The sequence below is a fragment of the Trichosurus vulpecula genome, chromosome 7 (genome assembly GCF_011100635.1).
Source record: "Trichosurus vulpecula isolate mTriVul1 chromosome 7, mTriVul1.pri, whole genome shotgun sequence".
NCBI lineage: Eukaryota > Metazoa > Chordata > Mammalia > Diprotodontia > Phalangeridae > Trichosurus > Trichosurus vulpecula.
The window spans coordinates 81,043,756-81,063,008 of NC_050579.1; the positions used below are offsets into that span (position 1 = coordinate 81,043,756).

At 39.7% G+C, this 19,253-nt stretch overlaps 1 protein-coding gene across 1 annotated transcript in view; it reads right to left on the reverse strand.

Moving 5' to 3' along the window:
- Positions 1-14,951, reverse strand: part of SDHC (succinate dehydrogenase complex subunit C) — a 36,020-nt gene extending 21,069 nt beyond the window's left edge. The window contains exons 1-2 of the mRNA XM_036767772.1: positions 14,880-14,951; positions 5,412-5,468 (exon numbers count right to left, since the gene is read on the reverse strand). Coding sequence (XP_036623667.1) covers positions 5,412-5,468; positions 14,880-14,899 — 77 coding nt within the window. The 5' untranslated portion in view covers positions 14,900-14,951. The remainder of the gene's footprint in view (positions 1-5,411; positions 5,469-14,879) is intronic.
- Between the last annotated feature and the right edge of the window lie 4,302 nt (positions 14,952-19,253).

Genomic DNA, 19,253 nt, shown 5'->3' on the forward strand with positions numbered 1-19,253 from the left:
CTTCTATTTCCTATCCACCCACCCTTATGTTGCCTTCTACTTTTTGACAACAATAGGACTGACCAAAAAAGGGCAAGTAACAACAGTTGGACCTATTACTTACACATTACCAAATATTTTTACTTTTGTCTCAAAAATAAGGAACCAGATCCAACTTAATGATTTCTGATAGCTTCCCAATTTCTCTTTTTCACCGGGTTTAGGTTGAGATCTGTTCAACAAGTGGATTAATGTACTAATTGCTTTCATGCCTACACAATATTGGGTATTATGTAGAAGACATGGGCCCCTTCTCCCCTGGTCTTTAACAATTTCTACTATAGAAATCTAGATGGAGAGAGGAGACATCCATATATGAACGAAGTACAATTTCAAGGCAAAAGCAGGAATGTAACAGTACCACAGAAATCATGTGTATCTACATTGATGAGTTCGAACCTCAAACCTTCAGAGGAAGTATTTACGCCAGCATTGCTCACTCCAAACTCTCCAGACTCCTCCACTTTCCCACTCTCCACTTCTCAACTCTTTTTTATGTTATCTCTCCTTGCCCCACCCCCAATTAAAATGTAAGCACCCTAATGGCAGGATCTATCTATCTATCATGTATCTATAAATTCAAAATAACTCAACAATCATTGTGTGATAGTAACTGACATTTACATAGTCCTTTAAAGTTTACAAAGCACATTACATATATCATTCAATTTGGTCCTCATTACAACATTATAAAGTAGGTAGCATTATCATTATCCCCATTTTACAGATGAGCAAACAGACTAAGAAATATTAACTGACTTGTCCGTGGTGATATTGGCAGTGTCAGAAGTGACTGATACAAAAACCCTGGTCATCCTGACTCCAAATCCAGTATCCTATCCGCAATACCATGCTACCTCTCCAAGTGATGAGGTTAGTCAAAGAACTGCTGAACCTGATTCCTGAGTCTCAAAAATAAAATACAGAAATAATTAGTTTCTGAGGAGAAAGTACACTCTAAGTTAAGGAAACCATATGATTAAAGGCAAAGAGGAAAGAAGAAACAAGACCAATAAAATCTTCCTGGCTAGACAGACCAGAATGGAAAGTAGTAGAAAATAAGGTTATATAAGGTGGGTCTAATTGAATGTCATACAAAGGAATTTGGATTTGGCCCAAATACAGCATCACTATAGACTTCAGAACAGAGAAGTATTGTGATTAAAGCAACGTTTTAATAAGATCAATCTGGCAACAATGTGTATTATATATTATAACGGGGAGAAGATGGAGGTCAAAAAATGGTTGAAGAAGAAATGAAGGATGAAACTGGAGAGAAGAGGCAGGAAACAGCTGACTACTTACATAAGATAAATAGTAATAGAATATGTATAGTGCTTTATGATTTGCAAAGCACATTCAACCACCCCATTTAATCCTCAAAACAGTCCTCCGAGATACAAAGAGCAGGAGAATTATCATTCAGCCTTTGCAAAAGAGGAAACTGAGGCTCAGAGAAATTACGTTATTTGAAGATGACAAGTCAGAGATAACACCAATGTTACACATTACTAAGAAAATGATGGTGAAATTGATAGCAGTTGACTATAGCTGGGAAGAGGTATTAGTTTGGGGGAAATGTGAGATGATTTTAGTTTCTGACATGCTGAATTTAAGACATACAAATGACAACATCCTATAGATAGATAGCAGCAGAGTCATAACCAGAGCAGGATGACTAAGGATTTTGTCTTAAGGTATCAAACTTTAAAAGACACTGCTGGCACCTTATATTCAGGTTTAACATCTGGTGGTTGTTGTTCAGTCAAGCCTGACTCTTCATGACCCCATTTGGGGTTTTCTTGGCAAAGATACTGGAGTGATTTGCCATTTCCTTCTCTAGCTCATTTTACAGGTGAGGAAACTGAGGAAAACAAGATTAAATGACTTGCCCAGAGTCACAAGTGTCTGAGGCCAGATCTGAATACACAAAGATGATTCTTTCTAACTGCAGGCCTGGCACTCTATCCACCACACCACCTAGCTGCTCCCAGCACCTGGTTAGCAAGAATCAACTAAAATAGGAAGCTATGAGACAACAGTACAACACTATAAAATATCTGGGAGTCTACCTGCCAAGACAAACCCAAGGCCTATAGGAATATAATTATGAAACACTTTTCACACAAATAAAGTCAGATCTAAATAAATGGAAAAACATCAGTTGCTCATGGTTAGGCCAGGCTAATATAATAAAAATGGCAATTTTACCTAAATTATTTATTCAGTGCCATACCAATCAAACTACCAAAAAATTATTTTACAGAGCTGGATAAGATAATAACAAAATTAATCTGGAAGAACAAAAGGTCCAGAATATCTAGGGAATTAATGAAAAGAAATGCTAGGGAAGGTGGCCAAGCCATACCAGATATTAAACTGTACTATAAAGCAGCAGTCATCAAAACTACTTGGTACTGTAGGCTAAGAAACAGAGTGGTGGAACAGTGGAATAGGTTAGGTACACAAGACACAATAGTCAACTACTACAGCAATCTACTTTTTGATAAACCCAATGAATCCAGCTTCTGGGCTAAGAATTCACTATCTCACAAAAACTGCTGGGAAAATTGGAAAATGCTAGGGCAGAAACCGGGCATGGACCAATATCATACACCATATACCAAAATAAAGTCAAAATGGGGTATGATTTATGAATAAAGACTGATACTATAAGCAATTCGGGAGTGTAAGGAACAGTTTACCTGTCAGATTTATGAGAAAGGGAAGAATTCATGACTCAACAAGAGATAGAGAGCATTACAAGATGCAAAATGGATAATTCTGATTATGTTGAATTGTAAAGTTTTTGTATAAACAAAGCCAATGCAACCAAGATAAGGAGGGAAGCAGAAAATTGGTAGAAAATCTTTACAACTAGTGTCTCTGATGAAGGCCTCATCTCTAAAATATACAGGGAACTAAGCCAAATTTATAGGAATACAAGTCATTCCCCAAATGAGAAATGGTCAAAGGATATGAACAGGCAGTTTTCAGAGGAAGAAATTAAAGATATCTATAGGCATACGAAAAAATGCTCTAAATCACTACTGATGAGAGAAATGCAAATCAAAACAACTCTTAGGTACCATATCTCTCCTGTCAGATTGGCTAACATGACAAAACAGGAAAACGATAAATACTGGAGAGGATGTGGGAAAATTGGAACATTATTACATTGTTGGTGAAGCTGTGAACTGATCTAGTCATTCTGGAGAGCAATTTGGAATTATGCCCAAAGGGCTATAGAAAAGGGCTATATCCCAAAGATATCATACAAGTGTGAAAGGGACCTGCATGTACAGAAATATTTATAGAAGCTCTTTTTGTGGTGGCAAAAAATTGGAAATCAAGGGGATGCCCATGAATTGGGGAATGACTAAACAAATTGTGCTATGTGAATGTAATGGAATACTATTGTGCTATAAAAAATGAGGAGCAGATAGACTTCATTATAACCTGGAATGACTTATACTAACTGATGCTGAGTGAGGGGAGCAGAACCAGGAGATCATTATACACAATTACAGACATGCGGTCTTTGATAGACTGGACTCCTCTCATCAATGCAAGGTTCAAAGACAGCTCCAAAAGATTCATGATGGAAAAAGCTATGCACATCCAGAGAAAGAATTATGGAGTCTGAATGCAGAGTGAGGCAAACTTTTTGCTCTCTCTTTTTTTTTTTTTGGTTTCATTTCTCCTTTCTCATGACTCATTCCATTGGTTGTAATTCTTCATTACAACTGGACTACTATGTAAGTAAGTTCAAGATGAAGGTATATGTGGAACCTACATTGGATTAAATACTGTCTTGCAGGGTTGGGGGGAGGAGCGGGAGGGAGAGAAAATTTGGAACCCAAAAACTTGTGGAACTGAATGTTATAAACTAAAAATTAAAAATTAAAAAAAAAACAACAGTACTCCAGGCAAGCTCCTCTCCAGCCCAATTAGACCAGCTTCATTCCTCATGAAGCCCTTTCAGTGTCTTAGAGAATCTCTCCTTCCATGAGGTCTGTGTCTTAAAATGAAGATCTGTCCAACTGTAAATGAATTTGTCTTAGGACAAATTGAGGGGAAAAAAGAAAAAAAAAGGAAAAATGAGAAACTGAGGGCACCTTTTAGGCTACTTGACTTGGGCACCAGAATAACTAGTTAGTTATAGCTTTGAATGGCAGGAGCTATAAGAGCAAAGAAGGACAAGAGATCAGAGATAGAAATGAAAATTTGGGGGTTTCTTATATATAGGTCATAGCTGAAGCCAAGAAAATGAATGGGTTCTCTCCCTCCCTTCTTTGCAGAGGTGGGGAACTACAGATATGGAACACTGGATAACATCAGAGATAGGAGACTACGGATATGGAACACTATGGATAATATTTTTCAACATGTTGGCTCTTTTTACTAAGCTGGCTTTTTTTTTCCTTTTTTTTTGTTCTCTGTTGTAAGAGAAGGCTCTTTTGGAGGAGGGGGTAGTGAGGGATACACTGAAAAATGTGGATAATACATAAAAGATACAAATAAAATATATTGTTTTAGAAAAAGAAAGGGAATGTGTTCTGAGAGAATGAGTGTGGAAGGCCTAGCATTGAGCCCTGGGAATCGTCCAGGGCTAAGGGATAAGAAGACCAAAAATCATCAAAGTAGCCACTAAGAAGTAAAAAGTATAAAAGGACATACCAGAAGAGGAAGCAAGCATTATTAATAAGAAGAGCACTAGACTGGACTCAAGTAAATCTGGTTTTTATTCCCAGGTTCACCACTTATAGGTAAGATATTTAACCACTTAGAGCCTCCATTTCCTTACCAATAAGATGGGAGAAATAAAGAGAATTATAATAATTCTAACCCTGCCTATCTCATTGGTGGTAACTTGTAAAATTGCAAAAAGTATTACAGAAATATAAGCCATTATTTTATTATAGAATGCCAGAATTCAAGCGAGCAAAGTTTAAGAAAGGCTAATCAATGTCACATACAGTAGGAAAAATGAGGAGGAAAACTGATTAAAGACTAAAATAAAATCCTTAGAAAAACAAATTTATAACTTTGTTCATTAAGAAAAGAACAGAAATGATTAATAAAGTGAAATCCAAGATAAAGTGTGATACTAAGAGAGTAAAAGCTGGATAACCACTTGTTGGATGTGCTGTCAAATGGATTCTTGTTCAGTAAGAGTTTCACTAAATACCTTCTTCAGTCCCTTCCAACAGTTAATATTTATATAATATTTTAAGGTTTGCTTTATATATATTATGTCATGTGATTCAATTTCAAAATTTTGTGATTATTTGAAACTGTTCTTATAATTATTTAACTAACTTCAAGCCACTCTTTCTTCTCTGACAATTCCTAAAGACTCAAACACTTACTTTCTGACACAGAGTCTGGGGCTCAGGTGGGCACGGAGACAATGGCGACCAGCATATCTGCAAGATAAAAAATAACCCATCAGTCAGAAGGATGTGCTGAGCACCTCTGGAACATACAACACTATACTAGGTCATGTAGAGAAGTAAAAAACCAGAAGGCTCAACCCCTAACACAACATTAAATAATTTGAGAATAACTGTAAACAATAACTATATGTGCAAAGCCACAAGTGAATGCTTAAGAAAGAAAGTAAAGGAACAGGACTGGTTGCATGATTAAGTATAAAAAACTTCCCTGAAGAGGTAAATTTTGAGTATTAAATAAGGTGATACAGAAAAGAGGACACGTTGAGTGGGGAAAACAGTACATATAGGACATAGGTGCAAAATAGCAAGAAATGGCTCGGCTCCAGCAAGTTAAGTATTATGGGGCACAACTTCAACAAATTTCAGTTTCAACAAATATTTATGGAATGCTTCCTTTATGCAGTACCTAACGCAGCACTGTGGGAAATAAAAGGATATTTAACACTAGAAGGACCAAGAGTATGAACTGACACAAAATACTTTCATCCTAATATCTCTATTTTCTTTGCCTTATAGATTAAACAAAAAGTATTGTGTTAATTGATGCAGGTTGTTCCTTCGAGGTACTCCTAAATTTCAGTCCTTCTAATGTTAAAAACATAATCTCAATTCTCATGGCACTCAAAATGCAGTGTTTCTTAGGTGAAGGCTGGGAGAGTGGGAGTACTGCAGCATATATACAAATTAAAAACAAAAATCTATGTGATAAAAGTTTAGGAAGGGAGAGGGACAGGGTGGGATCGAGGGAAGGAAAGAGAAAGGGGGGAGAGAGGGAAGGAGGGGGAGAGAGGTAGAGGTGGGGGGAGGAAGAGCTTGGGTAGAAACAATGGAGGGCCTTGAATATTAACTAAGTAATTAAGGAAAGCACTTTTAAGTTCTTGAATAGGGGAAAGATGTGATTAAAAAAAAAGTTTATGAGGAAAACTAAAGCACTTAGAATGTCAAATGCCTCGGGATGTAATAAATGTTTGTTGACTGACTGACTGATATAGAAGGATATCTAGGTTAACACTGGGATGGGGGAGGAAAGAATATGTGTAAAAAATTTCATCTACCAATACAGAAAAATGTTTGAGTATGAATTTTCTATTTGAACACTCAATAATTTCTGAGATTTACAGTACTAGGGTTACTTCTCCTGGAAAGGCAGTAGAAAAAATTACCTATAGCAGTACTTTTCATGATAGCAAAGAAATAAAGTGGGTGCCCATCGAATGGGAGAGTGGCTAAACTAAACAAACAAGAATGTAATGGAATATTGTTGTAGTAAAAAGACTTAAACAAAGTGATACAGAAGAAAGTAAGTAGAACCAGAACAGTCTACATGATGACCAAAATGACATAAAGGAAAATAGCGCTGAAAGACTTCAGAACTCCAATCAATAAATGTAATAATCCATCATGAATTCAGAAAACTAATGGTGAAATATACCCCACCCTCTAGGCAGAATGTTGGTACACTAGAGGTACGGAATGAGTCATAATTTAACAGACATATGCAACATGTTGATTTGTTTTGCATAACTATAATTATTAGAGACAAAGGAGGATTTCTGGTGGTTAAGGAGTGACAGTAATATAAAAAAAGAACATCAATAAATTTTTTTTAAAGAAAAAAAGAATTATAATAGATTAAAAGTTAAAAGGGTTCATATAGGTCATCAAGTCCACCCTCCTCATTTTATAAAAAAGAAACTGAGGTGCAAATAGGTTAAATGACTTGCCCATGGTACCATGGTTAATAAATGTCAGAAGTGGGACCTGAAACCAAATCTCCCTGATACCAAGCCCAGCATCCTGTCCACTGTCCCATGCTGCCTCTATATACACAAGAACTGAGAGTTCCCAGCTCTACCATTTATGACATGAGTGACCATGGACAAGTCACCTCAATTCTCTGAGTCTGTTTCTTCACTTGCAAAATAAGAATAACAATTCTTATACCAAAGTGTTGTTATTATCATTATTATTATTATACCAAGGATAAAACCATCTCCAGAAAAACTACAAAATCGTCACATCCAGGTAAGAAATTAAAATTCATTTCACGTTTGTATATTAAATAAGGCATGTGATTCTTACCCTGACTCTGGCCATAAAAGTACAAGCCATCTTTCAAAAGTACTTCAAGGTAGAAATAATGCAGAGCCCAAACGCTAACCACGAATAATGGGAAAAAATTACAAGATTCCCACACTATCCAATAAAGTTGACACTGCCTTATTTCCCTCTCACCATAAGTATCTAATACACCAGTATTTTCCCTATCTCTCTTGGAACATTAGAATTTGAAAAATAAGATCCAATCAATACTTCTCTTTGCTCCAGCTTTAAGGGCAAGAGGTGAATGATGACATTATGCACCAAAGACTCTCAGGAAAAAAAGAAGTGGGAACAAATCTTTTTAAATCAATTGAAGTAATTGTAACTCTGAAGTTGCAGGGCACGCATTCCTCACACCAAGCTGGGCCTGGTCACTCAGTCACCCAGTGAGAGTTTGCAGATGTGGGTTGGAATCTACGGCTGTCTCTGTCTAGTGCTATTGTTTCCACCAAACAAATGGCAATGTTAACTTTCCACAAGGCCCCTACAGAAACAACTGGTCACACAAACCCCCCACAACCACTAATTTTCACATGAAATACAAGTACAAATCCCGCTCCATATTTCTCTCGTGGTATCTTCTGGCTGAAATTAGTAATTATGGGCTGCATGATAGTATGACTAGAAGGATTACTAGTAAGTAACTTTAACCCTCAACTAATGATTATTCAAGCAAACAATCAACAAGTATTTATCAAGTGTCTGGCACGTACCAGGCCCTATGCTAGGTGCTGGAGATACAAGAACAAAGAATGAAGCAATCCTAATATAAGAACAAAGAATGAAATGATCCTTACTTCCCATGAGCTTATAATCTAAAGGTATATGTAAAAACATATCACATAAATATGAAGTTAATAAATACATACATAAACTAATGCATTGTTGGTGGAGTTGTGAACTGATCCAACCATTCTGGAGAACAATTTGGAACTATGCCCAAAGGGCTACAAAACTGTGCATACCGTTTGATCCAGCAATACCACTACTAGGTCTGTATCCCAAAGAGATCATAAAAAGGGGAAAGGAGAAAGGATCCACATGGATAAAAATATTTATAGCAGCTCTTTCTGGGGTGGCAAAGAATTGGCCATTGAGGGGATGCCTATCAAATGGGGAACGGCTGAAGAAGTTGTGGTATATGACTGTAATGAGAGTCGGAAGAAAGACTGGGCCTAGATTTATAGGACTGGGAGTCACCCGCAAAAAGATTATAGCTAAATCTGTGGGAGCTAATGAGGTTACCAAGAGAGAGAATAGAAGAGGATCCAGCCCAGAAAAAACCTTGATGAAAACCCCACTGTTAGGGGGAATGATGTGAATGATAAGTACTGAAGGAAAGTGAGAACACAAGTTCACGCATGTAGGAGGCCAATTAAGGGAATGTCACAAAAACCCAGATAGGAGAGGGAGTATCCAGGAGGAGAGGTCAGTCAACAGAATCAAATGCAGCACACAAGCTGAGAAGGATTAGGACTGAGAAAGACCATCAGATTTGTCAATAAGAGATCATTGATAACCTCAGATTGCAAAGGTCTAAGGAATGATGAAAGAAAGTGGAAGCAGTGAGTACAGACAACTTTTTCAAGGAGCTTGGTTGGGAAAAAGAGAAGAGCTATAGGAAGGTAACTTGAAAAAATGGTAGTGTCTAATGAAGTTTTTGTAAAGATAGAGAAAACTTGTAAGGATGGAAAAACATGTCTGAGGGCTGTAGGGAAGGACCAGTTGATAGGAAGAGGCTGAAGATTCAATGGGGTGGGGGGGAAGATTGAACATGTGATCTACTGAAGGAGACAGGAGGATAAAGGATCAAGTGCAGATGGACAGCAACTGGCCTTGGCAAGTGTGTTTTTCAGAAACAGGTGGAAAGGAAGAAAGAGTGGGAGATGATGTCAAGGGGTTTTGAGATGAAGAGAATGGAAGAATAAAAAGCCCACATCAAATAGCCTCAATTTTTTCAGTTAAGAAGTAAAAATCCTCAGATTGGGGTGGGGAGCGGGGAGAGGACAAAAGGAAGAAGAATGGGGCTGGAGGGATGAGAACATTTGGAATAGCTTCTGTGGACAGTGAGAAAGGGCATCAAATAGGAAAGAATAAAAGGAATAACTGGCTCATTGCAGTGAAGGTCCAGTTAGGAACATGTCCATACACGGAACCATCAATTACAGCAAATAGAGAAGTTCTGAATGCTGTGGATAAGTTCACTTACCTTGGTAGTGTACTTTCCAGGGATGTACACATTGATAATGACGTTGACACACACATTGCCAGAGCTAGCTCAGTGTTTGGGAGGCTCCAAAGGAAAGTATGGGGGAGAAAAGGTATTAGACTGCCTACCAAACTGAAGGTCTACAGAGCCATTGTGCTGACCTCATTGTTGTATGCCTGTGAAACCTGGACAGTATACCAAAGCCATGCCAGGAAACTGAATCGCTTCCATTTGAATTGTCTTAGGAAGATTCTGAAGGTCACCTGGCAGGATAAGTTACCAGACACTGATGTCCTTACTCGAAATAAACTGCCAAGCATTCAAACTCTGCTTCAGAAAGTGCAACTCCAACGGGCTGGCCACATTGTTCAAATGCAAAATGCACACTTGCCAAAAAGACTATTTTATGGAGAACTCACACAGGGCAAGCATACTCACAGCGGCCAGAAGAAGCAATACAAGGACATTCTCAAAGTCTCTCTTGAGAACTTTGGAATTGATTGGGTGACATGGGAGACACTGGCACAGGACTGCTCAGCATGGCCTGCCCACATCAGAGAAGGTGCTGTGCTCTATGAGCAAAGCAGAATTGAAACAGCTCAAAGGAAACACAGGATGCACAATTTAGAGTATTCACTCCAAGTGTTCACATGGACTATTTGTGCCCAACTTGTGGTAGAGTATTCTGAGCTCATACTGGTCTGATCAGCCACAGTCGGACACACTGAAACTTGACTCTAGCATAGATAGTGATGTCATTTTGGTCCCCTTCAAGAACAAAGGACCACAACCAACCAACATAAAGTATCCAGCTAGCCTAGTTGTAAAACTTTGTCCAGCTTTCTTATGTAGCTCATGAATTGGAGGAGAGGAAGAAAATGGTGACAGTGATCTAGGCTGAAGTTTGGCAAGAGAAGAACTAAATAGATCTACGTCAACCTGGAGGGAGATGTCTAATGCCATGCTGCACACTTCTGTCTTTGGCCCTTTCCTACTTAACATGTTTATTAATGTTTTGGTTAAAGATATAAAAGTAATGCTTACCAAGGCTGTAAATGATACCAACCTGAGAGGAAGAGAGAATACACTGGAAGTATCCAAAGGTAGCCAAAAAGATCTGTAGAGGCTGGCATGGTAGAAGAAATCTAACAAGATGAAATTTATTAAGAAATTAAAGTAATGTCCCTTTACTTACGTTTTTTTAAAAAATCAACTGCACAAATAAAGCTTGGACTGTTCTAGAAAGTAATCTGGAACTCTAGTCCAAAAAGTAACAAAACAGTGCATACCCTTTGTCTCAGAGTATCATTAACTAGGCTTATGTCCCAAAAAGGACAAAGAAAGGGACTCGTGTACAAAAGTATTCGAAGTAGCTCTTTTTGTTACAGCAAAGAACTGGCAACTAAGAGAATACTCATCTTAGAATGGCTGAACAAATTATAGTATATGGATGTAATGTAATATTATTGTGCCATAAGAAATAATGAAAGGAATGGTTTAAGAGAAACCTGAGAAGACATGAACAGATGCACAGTGAAATGAGCAGAACCCAAAGAACCAATTTATAAGAACCAATATGTATAATAATATCGCTTTAAAAAAAAAAACTCTGAAAGAACAAAGGATTCTAATCAATGAAATGATAAGCCATGATTCTGGAGGACCAATGAGTAAGCATTCTCCTGACAGAGAAGCGATGGACTCCAAATGAAGAATGAGACATACATTTTTTGGACATAGTCAATGTGAGAATTCATTTTTCCTGACTATGCTTATTTGTTACTGGGATTTTGTTTTCCTTTTTTTCTAAATTTTACCTGTTGAGAGGGTGGGAGAGAGGTCTAGTTTTAGGATTGTCAAGGAGAAAAAAGAAAAGAAGGTCACTTAAACATTTTAAAATGCAAAGAAGAAAACAGAAGGAAGACTAGAAGAATCACAACAGGACATCTTTGGATATTAGATGTTGGATTTACTACATACTTTAAAAAAAGAAAGCTGCACGTAATAAAGGTTTGTAGTTTCATGTAAAGTCCTCTTTAAAAAATCTGCTCTGTATATGGAAATGCTTGTTTTGTCATTTAAGTTGAGAATTTAAAAATAAAAACAGTACTAAACCAATAATAGCTACTTTTAATGTACAATTTTTTAATCAGTTCCAAATCCATCTAACCATATTATCATCTAGCCCACATCCCTCCATCTTTTCCTCAAGAATAGCATGGCTTTGTCGAAAGCTTCACTAAAATCTAGGTAAACTAGATCTATGCCAATCCCCAGATCCGCTTACTAGTAACCCTGTTAAAAAAGGAAATTAGGTTAGTATTGCATGACCTGTTCTTTTTTCTAAACAAGTTTTTACTGGCATGACCTGTTTTTTTTTTTTAAATCCCCTATTGCCTTCAAACATTTCTGCATTTCCCTCTTCCTTAAAAAAAAAAAATAACTCTACTATCCCCTCGAGCTATCATCCTATATCTAGCTTTTCTCAGCCAAATTCCTCAAAAAAGCCACCCCACATTCAATGCTGCCACTCCCTCTCTTCTCACTCTCTTCTAAACCCTCTGCAATCTGGTTTCTCATCTTATTATTTAACCAAAACAACTCTCTCCAAAGTTACCAATTATCTTTTAACAGTTAAGAAACCCTCTTGATTCTCTGTTCTGACCCTTTCAAAAAACTTTCACTAACAATCTCTATAAAAATATATTCTACAATTTTGCTAGGAAATGAAATTATGCTCATTATCCTATACTTTGCACAGTCCATTCTCTGACCTGTTTTGAAAATCAGGACTTTTATCCTCCAATTCTACAGTATCCCTCCTTGGGCAAGTCACAATCTTTCAAAGATCACCTACAATGGCTCAACAATCATATCTCACCTAAATATAGTAACTTGAACTCATCAAAGGCAGCTAGATGTTCTCTATTTTCCTTCCTTATTTTGGGTTTCAATAGTCTACTGATCATTTCTGCTCTCCTCTCCAGTCAAATGATCATTTACCTTGGCATAGAAAACAGAAGAAAAATTAAGAGCTGAACTGCTCTGCCAGCTCTAGTCAACCATTATCATTGTCCTATGTACCAAAAACAGTTCTATCCTTTCCCTAAGCCTCTTTTCCCCAATAAAGCTAAAAGAAAAACATCCATCCGTTTTGTTGTTTTGTTGTTTTCCGTTTTATCTCACCAGCCTCTATTCACTCACAGCTTTAGCACCCTGGTCCTTATTCTTAGAGAACAATGCCTCACTTTTGTATTCACCTTCTATTATCTCCCACTACTACTATCTTTTAACTTTTAATCATCTAATTTCTTGAGTGTAGCCAAATGAATATCAGTGCATCCCATCTATATTTTTTTGACAACTCTCTTTTCTTCTTCACCTAAGCTGTTACTCTTTCTATCTTCATATTTCAATCTTTGAGTATTTCCATCCCTTTTGCACTGACTCACTCCTGCACTTGGTAATATGTAAAAAGTTTATAAAAGATTGACACAATATCTGCCATCATGAAGCTTATTGTCAAATGAAAGAAAACAAATAATTGGCACTGAATTGATTCTATTTGATGGCTGGACTACATAAGGCAGATGACATCTGCTGCTGGTGTGCTTCAGCTTCTAAATACTATGGCTGAAATGCCCAAACTGAACTGCCTAGAAGCAATGTGACCAGCTGGGGGGCCAAGATATAAAACTACTGACCAGTGTATTAAGGCCACATGTTAATTTTGTCAAAGTTCCCTGGTACTAGTAATATTAATAATGGGAATAAGTATTAATTCCATAGTAATAACGTAGCACACTAGATAACTGCTACACAGGTGAAATCAAGCATTGAAATCATCCATCACACACAAAGTAGGGAGCTTTGAGGCACCAGACTCTGCTACTTTCTAGAGAAAAAAAAAAGGAAGGAAAGATAATTTTTTTCTTTCTTTGGAAAAATCAAAGACCCTTATGATTGTTTTTACACTGAGTGAACTACTAGGTGGGAAGGAAATGTTTAAAGCATTTGAGGAGAGGCTGCTAGGTAGTGCAAAACAGATAAGAGTACCTGCCCTGGAATCAGGAGGACTTAAGTTCAAATGTGACCTCAGTCACTTACTAGCTGTGTGACCCTGAGCAAGTCACTTGACCCCAACTGCCTTCAAAAAAGAAAAAAAAAAGTATTTGGGGAAATCAAGAGATTGAACGATACTTCGACACTAAAGCCATACTTTCCCAAAACTTGGCGATGTCATCTACACTCATTTCTTCAGTTATCGCCTCTGTGCGGATGACTACACAACTCTCCCCCGCCAACTTTCCTGAAAGCACCAAGGCCGGCTGACTTATTTCCACCTAGATAGGCGGCTACTCCCAAAGTGAGCGCAGATCAAACTCATGATCATATAATACGTTTACTGAGTTAGATGAATGTTTTTATTCAGATGGTCGTCGTCGTCCCCTCCCCCCTCCCCAATGACTTCTTGTCCCACCTGCTTAAACCTCTCTCCCTTTCCAAATAGGGCATGACCTTCAACCCTGACCGCCACCACCTTCCGTCCTCAAATGTTTCACTCTGTCTAGACTGCTCCTCTACGTTTTTTACCGGTCGTTGTGTATTTAGTCCCCTCTCACCACGGAATTCAGTATTTATTAAATGCCTACGGCGGGAATACAGACATATAAGCAAAACAGCCCCCTGCCCTAAAGCCGCGGCCGTGGGGGACGGGGAGGACAAAACATACACACAGCTGTGCCTAATACAGGGTTAACTAGTAAAGGAGGCAAAGGGAGCGCTGAGGCCAGGAACCTGAGCTCGCAGGTGGGCTCTAGTAGGGAAAGCGCGGAAGACAGGCGTGACCTTTGAACCTCGCGGGACTGGGGGAGGGTCGGCGCGCAGTGCGGGCCCTTTTCGCCGCTTTCTAAGGACGCAGCTATGGAAAAGAACGCAGCCCCTACAGCCCCGCATCCCTCCCCGGCCCACCCACCCAGCGACGCGGCGCCGGGTGGGTCACGATGATCCTCTCCTAACCCCCCTCCCTCCGCGAAAATCGCCGCTCCCAGGCCCCGGGCTAAAGTCACCTCAACAAGACAGCGGCCATCTTGCAGAGCTCAACTGGGCGGAAGTGACACCAACGCGGCTGCGCGCTCTCGGGCTCGGGAGCCGGGGCGTTCCCTGGTCACGTGGGGCTCTGTTTGTCCTTAAAGGTTTCTTGCGACCTCCGCAGCGTTCTCCTTCAGCTGTCAGTCAGGGTCACTCGCTTGCGCTCCCTCCGCCCTTAGGTTAGGTTCAGAGGTCAAGCTGGCGCTGCCGCCTCATTAAAAAGCGGCTCTGGCCCTTTCCTTCCTCTCCGTCGCGAATTTCGCATCTAGTGTATCGCCATAAGACTCTTAGAGCTTAAAGGCCGTCTATTCCAACGCGCCCTTTTTACAAATGGGGAAACTGAGGCCCGCAGAGACGTTAGGTGTTCCCGTGGGGACCGAAGTCAGGAAGATCTGATTCTTACTCAGACACCAGCAAGTCAGAACCAGGCTGCCTCAGTTTCCCGATCTGTAAAATAGCATCACCTCAGCATTGTTGTGAGGATAAAGTGACGTTTGTGGAGTGCTATATACACGCTGGCTATTACCGTTAGGTGATACTGGTCGCAAACGACACAGCCCTAGTTGAAACCTAATTAGGAGCTTGGACTCGATGCCTTTTACACATACAGCCGGACACCTCACGTCTTCTTTTCCTCTCTCTTCTCTTCCACACTACTCCATTCATTTGTCCGGTTCTTTCCCTCTCATTCGTGTACCAAGTTAAACTCCTACTTTCCGAACAGCATCTCGCTAGTAGGAAAAAACACTTACAGGCAATTAAGACACATTTTCCACCCCCACCGCTACAAGCAAATTCACTTCACTCAGTCTCTTTTCTTCTCCCTGCGTTGGATCTTCCAGCCTCTCTCCTGGTGGGACCTCCCACCCAACTATTTCGTCAATGGTGGAGGTCCCTGATTAATAGATACCATCCCCAGCTCACCTTAGAATGAGATTCAGGGAGATTGGGGATAGCGGGAAGCAGACAGAATCATGTCTCAACTAGAGGGGCAGGAAGCACCGGCCAGCCTCCCAAACTACACCTTCCCAAAATAGTTCCTCTCTCCTCCCTTCATCTTTCTCTTTCCATCCACTGCAAAGCTGTTCCTTGAACAACATGCCCACCATTCTGCCTGTAAGGTCCAGAATTCCCCTGGCTGGAATTCCCCTGTACCTCCTCCATGACCTGGGGTGAGTTTGATGCCAAAGAAAGAGACCAAGAGGCTCCAGATTGATTATAAGAGTTTAATCAATCATTACAAATACTTACAAACAGGGGCACTCCGGGGTGGCTGCCAGATCCCATCAAAGACCCCCAAAATTCTCTGTTGTAAACTACTGAAATCAGACAAAAGGAAGAGGGGTCATAGGGTGATCCATTGCGGATTGGTGGATATTTGGGGGTTTTCTGCTTAGTTAATGTTTTGGCTAATGTTTCAGTTTATACTTATTCTTGAACCAGGTTCCCAGACATCCAGGACTGTTGAAATCAGAACCCAGCACTGTTGAACAGGTAAATGCTCAGGCACTCAAGGTTGGGTACTGGTCATGTACTAGTCATGTTCTGGTCACTAAATTATGACTCAGTATCTCAGTTATGATTCAGTATCTATGTTATGATTTTTTAACAGATCACCATGTCCAGACTTCCACCTTTCACAGACTTTAAGTTAATGGCTTTTCATCTCTTACTGTGTCGGGACCCCACACTGCCCCAAGCCCTTTTTATGTGCCTTGATGCCATACTGTGTGAGTGATGCCTAGAGGCACAGGAACCTTTTAGTGAGATAAAAACGGGTTTATATCGGGGGATGAGGGAGGTGTCTGTGGTGGTATATGGGTGGAAAGACCTAAGAGTGATAATCATTAACTAAAAGGTGATAATCATTAACTCAATCATTACCTCAGCTGGGGAGGAGAGGGAAGGGGAATTATGTAATGAATGTCCCCTCCCCCCAAAGTCCAACATTTTTGAGCTTCAGGTTGAGAGAAAAGAAGGAAGGAAGACAGAATGGAAAGAATATTCCCTGGACTGAGTCCCAGCTCTGCCAGCTAGCTAGCTCTGTCCCCCTGAGCAAAACACTTGAGCTTTCTGAACTTCAGTTTCAGTAAAATGAAAGGACTGGACTGATCTCTAGTCCTTTCCAGCTAAAATAATATGTGAGTTCCCTGACACACATGTTTAGACAGCTCTAACAATTAAAAAGGACTTCCTTATAATGAACTAAAGTCCACATCTCTGTAACTTCTACCCTTAAGTCCAAGTTCTGACCTTTGGAGGTACACGAAATAAATCTAATCATATTCTGCACTAAATCATAAACTTTTAGAGTTGGATGAAAGTTCTTCAAATGTATGAAGACAGTTATAATGTCTCCTTGTTTTCTATTCTCCAGGCAAAACATCCTCTGTTCTTGTGAGCATTCTTTAAATCACATGGTTTCAAGTCCCTCTCATCATCGAGGTTGCCCACTTCTGGATTTGCTTCAGTTTGTCAGTGTCCCCCTTAAAATGTGGCTCCCAAAACTGAACTCAGTTGTCCACAAATCTTCTGATCAGAAAAGAGTATTTCTATTAATACAGTGAAGACCACTGGATCCTCACAATAGCTTTCAGAGGTAGAGTTAAGACACTTATTTTAATGAGATGGGAAAACTTAAGACACTTAGGGTAAGTGATCCTGTTGGAGTCACAAAGAAAGTAAGTGGTGCAGTTGGGAGTCCAGGTTCTCCTGCCAACACTCTCTTCATTTCGCCAGTTAGTCAATAAGCATTTATTAAGCTCCTACTAAGTGCAGACACTGTGCTAAATGCTGGGGATACAAAGAAAGACAAAAGACAGTCCCTGCCCCCAGAAAAGTTCACAATCTAAGGGAGGAGACAACATGCAAACAACTGCGTATAAACAAGTTATTACAGGATAATAAGAAATAGGGGAGGAAAGGCACTAGAATTAAGAGGGATGGGGAAAGGTTTCCTGTAGAAGGTGGGATTTAACAGGGACTTGAAGGACATGAGGGAAACCCTGAGGCATAGGTGAGAAGGACAGGTATTCCAGGCATGCAGAGCAGCCAGTGAAAATGCCCGTCAAGAGATAGAGTGTCTTGTTTGAGAAACATCAGGAAGACCGATGTCTCTGGATTGAAGAATATGTGTAAGGTGTAGGAATACTAGAGAAGGGAGGGCAGAGAGGGGCTAGATTATGAAGGACTTTGAATGCTATAGAGAGAATTTTGTATTTGATCCTGGAGGTAATAGGAAGCCACTGGAGTTTACTGAGTAGGAGGATGATGTGGTTGGACCTATTCTTTAGGAAAGTCACTTTGGTTACTGAAGGGAGAATGGAGTGGAGTGGGAAGAGACTTGAGGCAGGCAGACCCACCAGAAGGCTATTGCAATAGTGTAGGTGTGAGGTGATGATGGCTTACACCAGGGTGATGACCATGTCAGAGTACTAAAGGGGGAGTATTGGACAGATGCCGCAAAGGTGAAATGGACAAGCCTTGGCATCCTATTGGATAAGGGGGTGTAAGAGATATTGAGGAGTCAAGGATGATACCTAAGATACAAGCCTAGGGAACAGGAAGGACAGTAGTGCCCTCAACAGTAATAGGGAAGTTTGGAAGGGAGGAGAGTTTGGAGAAAAACAATGAGTTCAGTTTTGGGCATGCTGAGTTTAAGATGTCTATAGGACATACAATTTGAGATGTCAGATGGACATGTTGGAGGTGTGAGACTAGGAGTCAGGAGAGATGTTAGAGCTGGATGAAAAGATTTGAGAATCATCAGCACAGAGATGATAATTAAATCTACAAGAGCTGATGAGGTCACTAGATAAAATAGTACAGATGGAAAAGAGAAGAGGGCCCCGAGAGAGAGCCCTGTAGGACATCCTTGCTTAGCAGGTGTGACCTGGATGAAGAGCCAACAAAGGAAACCAAGAAGAAGCAGTCAGATAGGTAAGATAAAAATGAGGAGAGAGTGATGTCCTGAAAACCTAGAGAAAAGAGAATCTCAAGGGGAAGAAGATGATCAATACCACATTGCATCTGTTTCCCAAAGTGTCAGAGAGATTTCCAGTTTCTGATGATCTCATAGTTTTGATGAATTTCAGTCTGACAACTTCACAAGATGCCACAATAGCTGACAGTTAAGAAAACAAACAAGGTAATTTCCATAAAATATGATGAACTCTGTTATATTAACGTGATAGTTCAAAATATCAATGAATCTCATCGATGTGGGTATTCCCTCAATCTCCCTCAGAGACTGCAATCCATCTATATTCTTTCACAAATCGTCAACAAAGGAGCTATCCAATGTACTGGAGGTCTTTTTGTAGGTTTTTTGGTTTTTTAGTATTTTTTTTTAA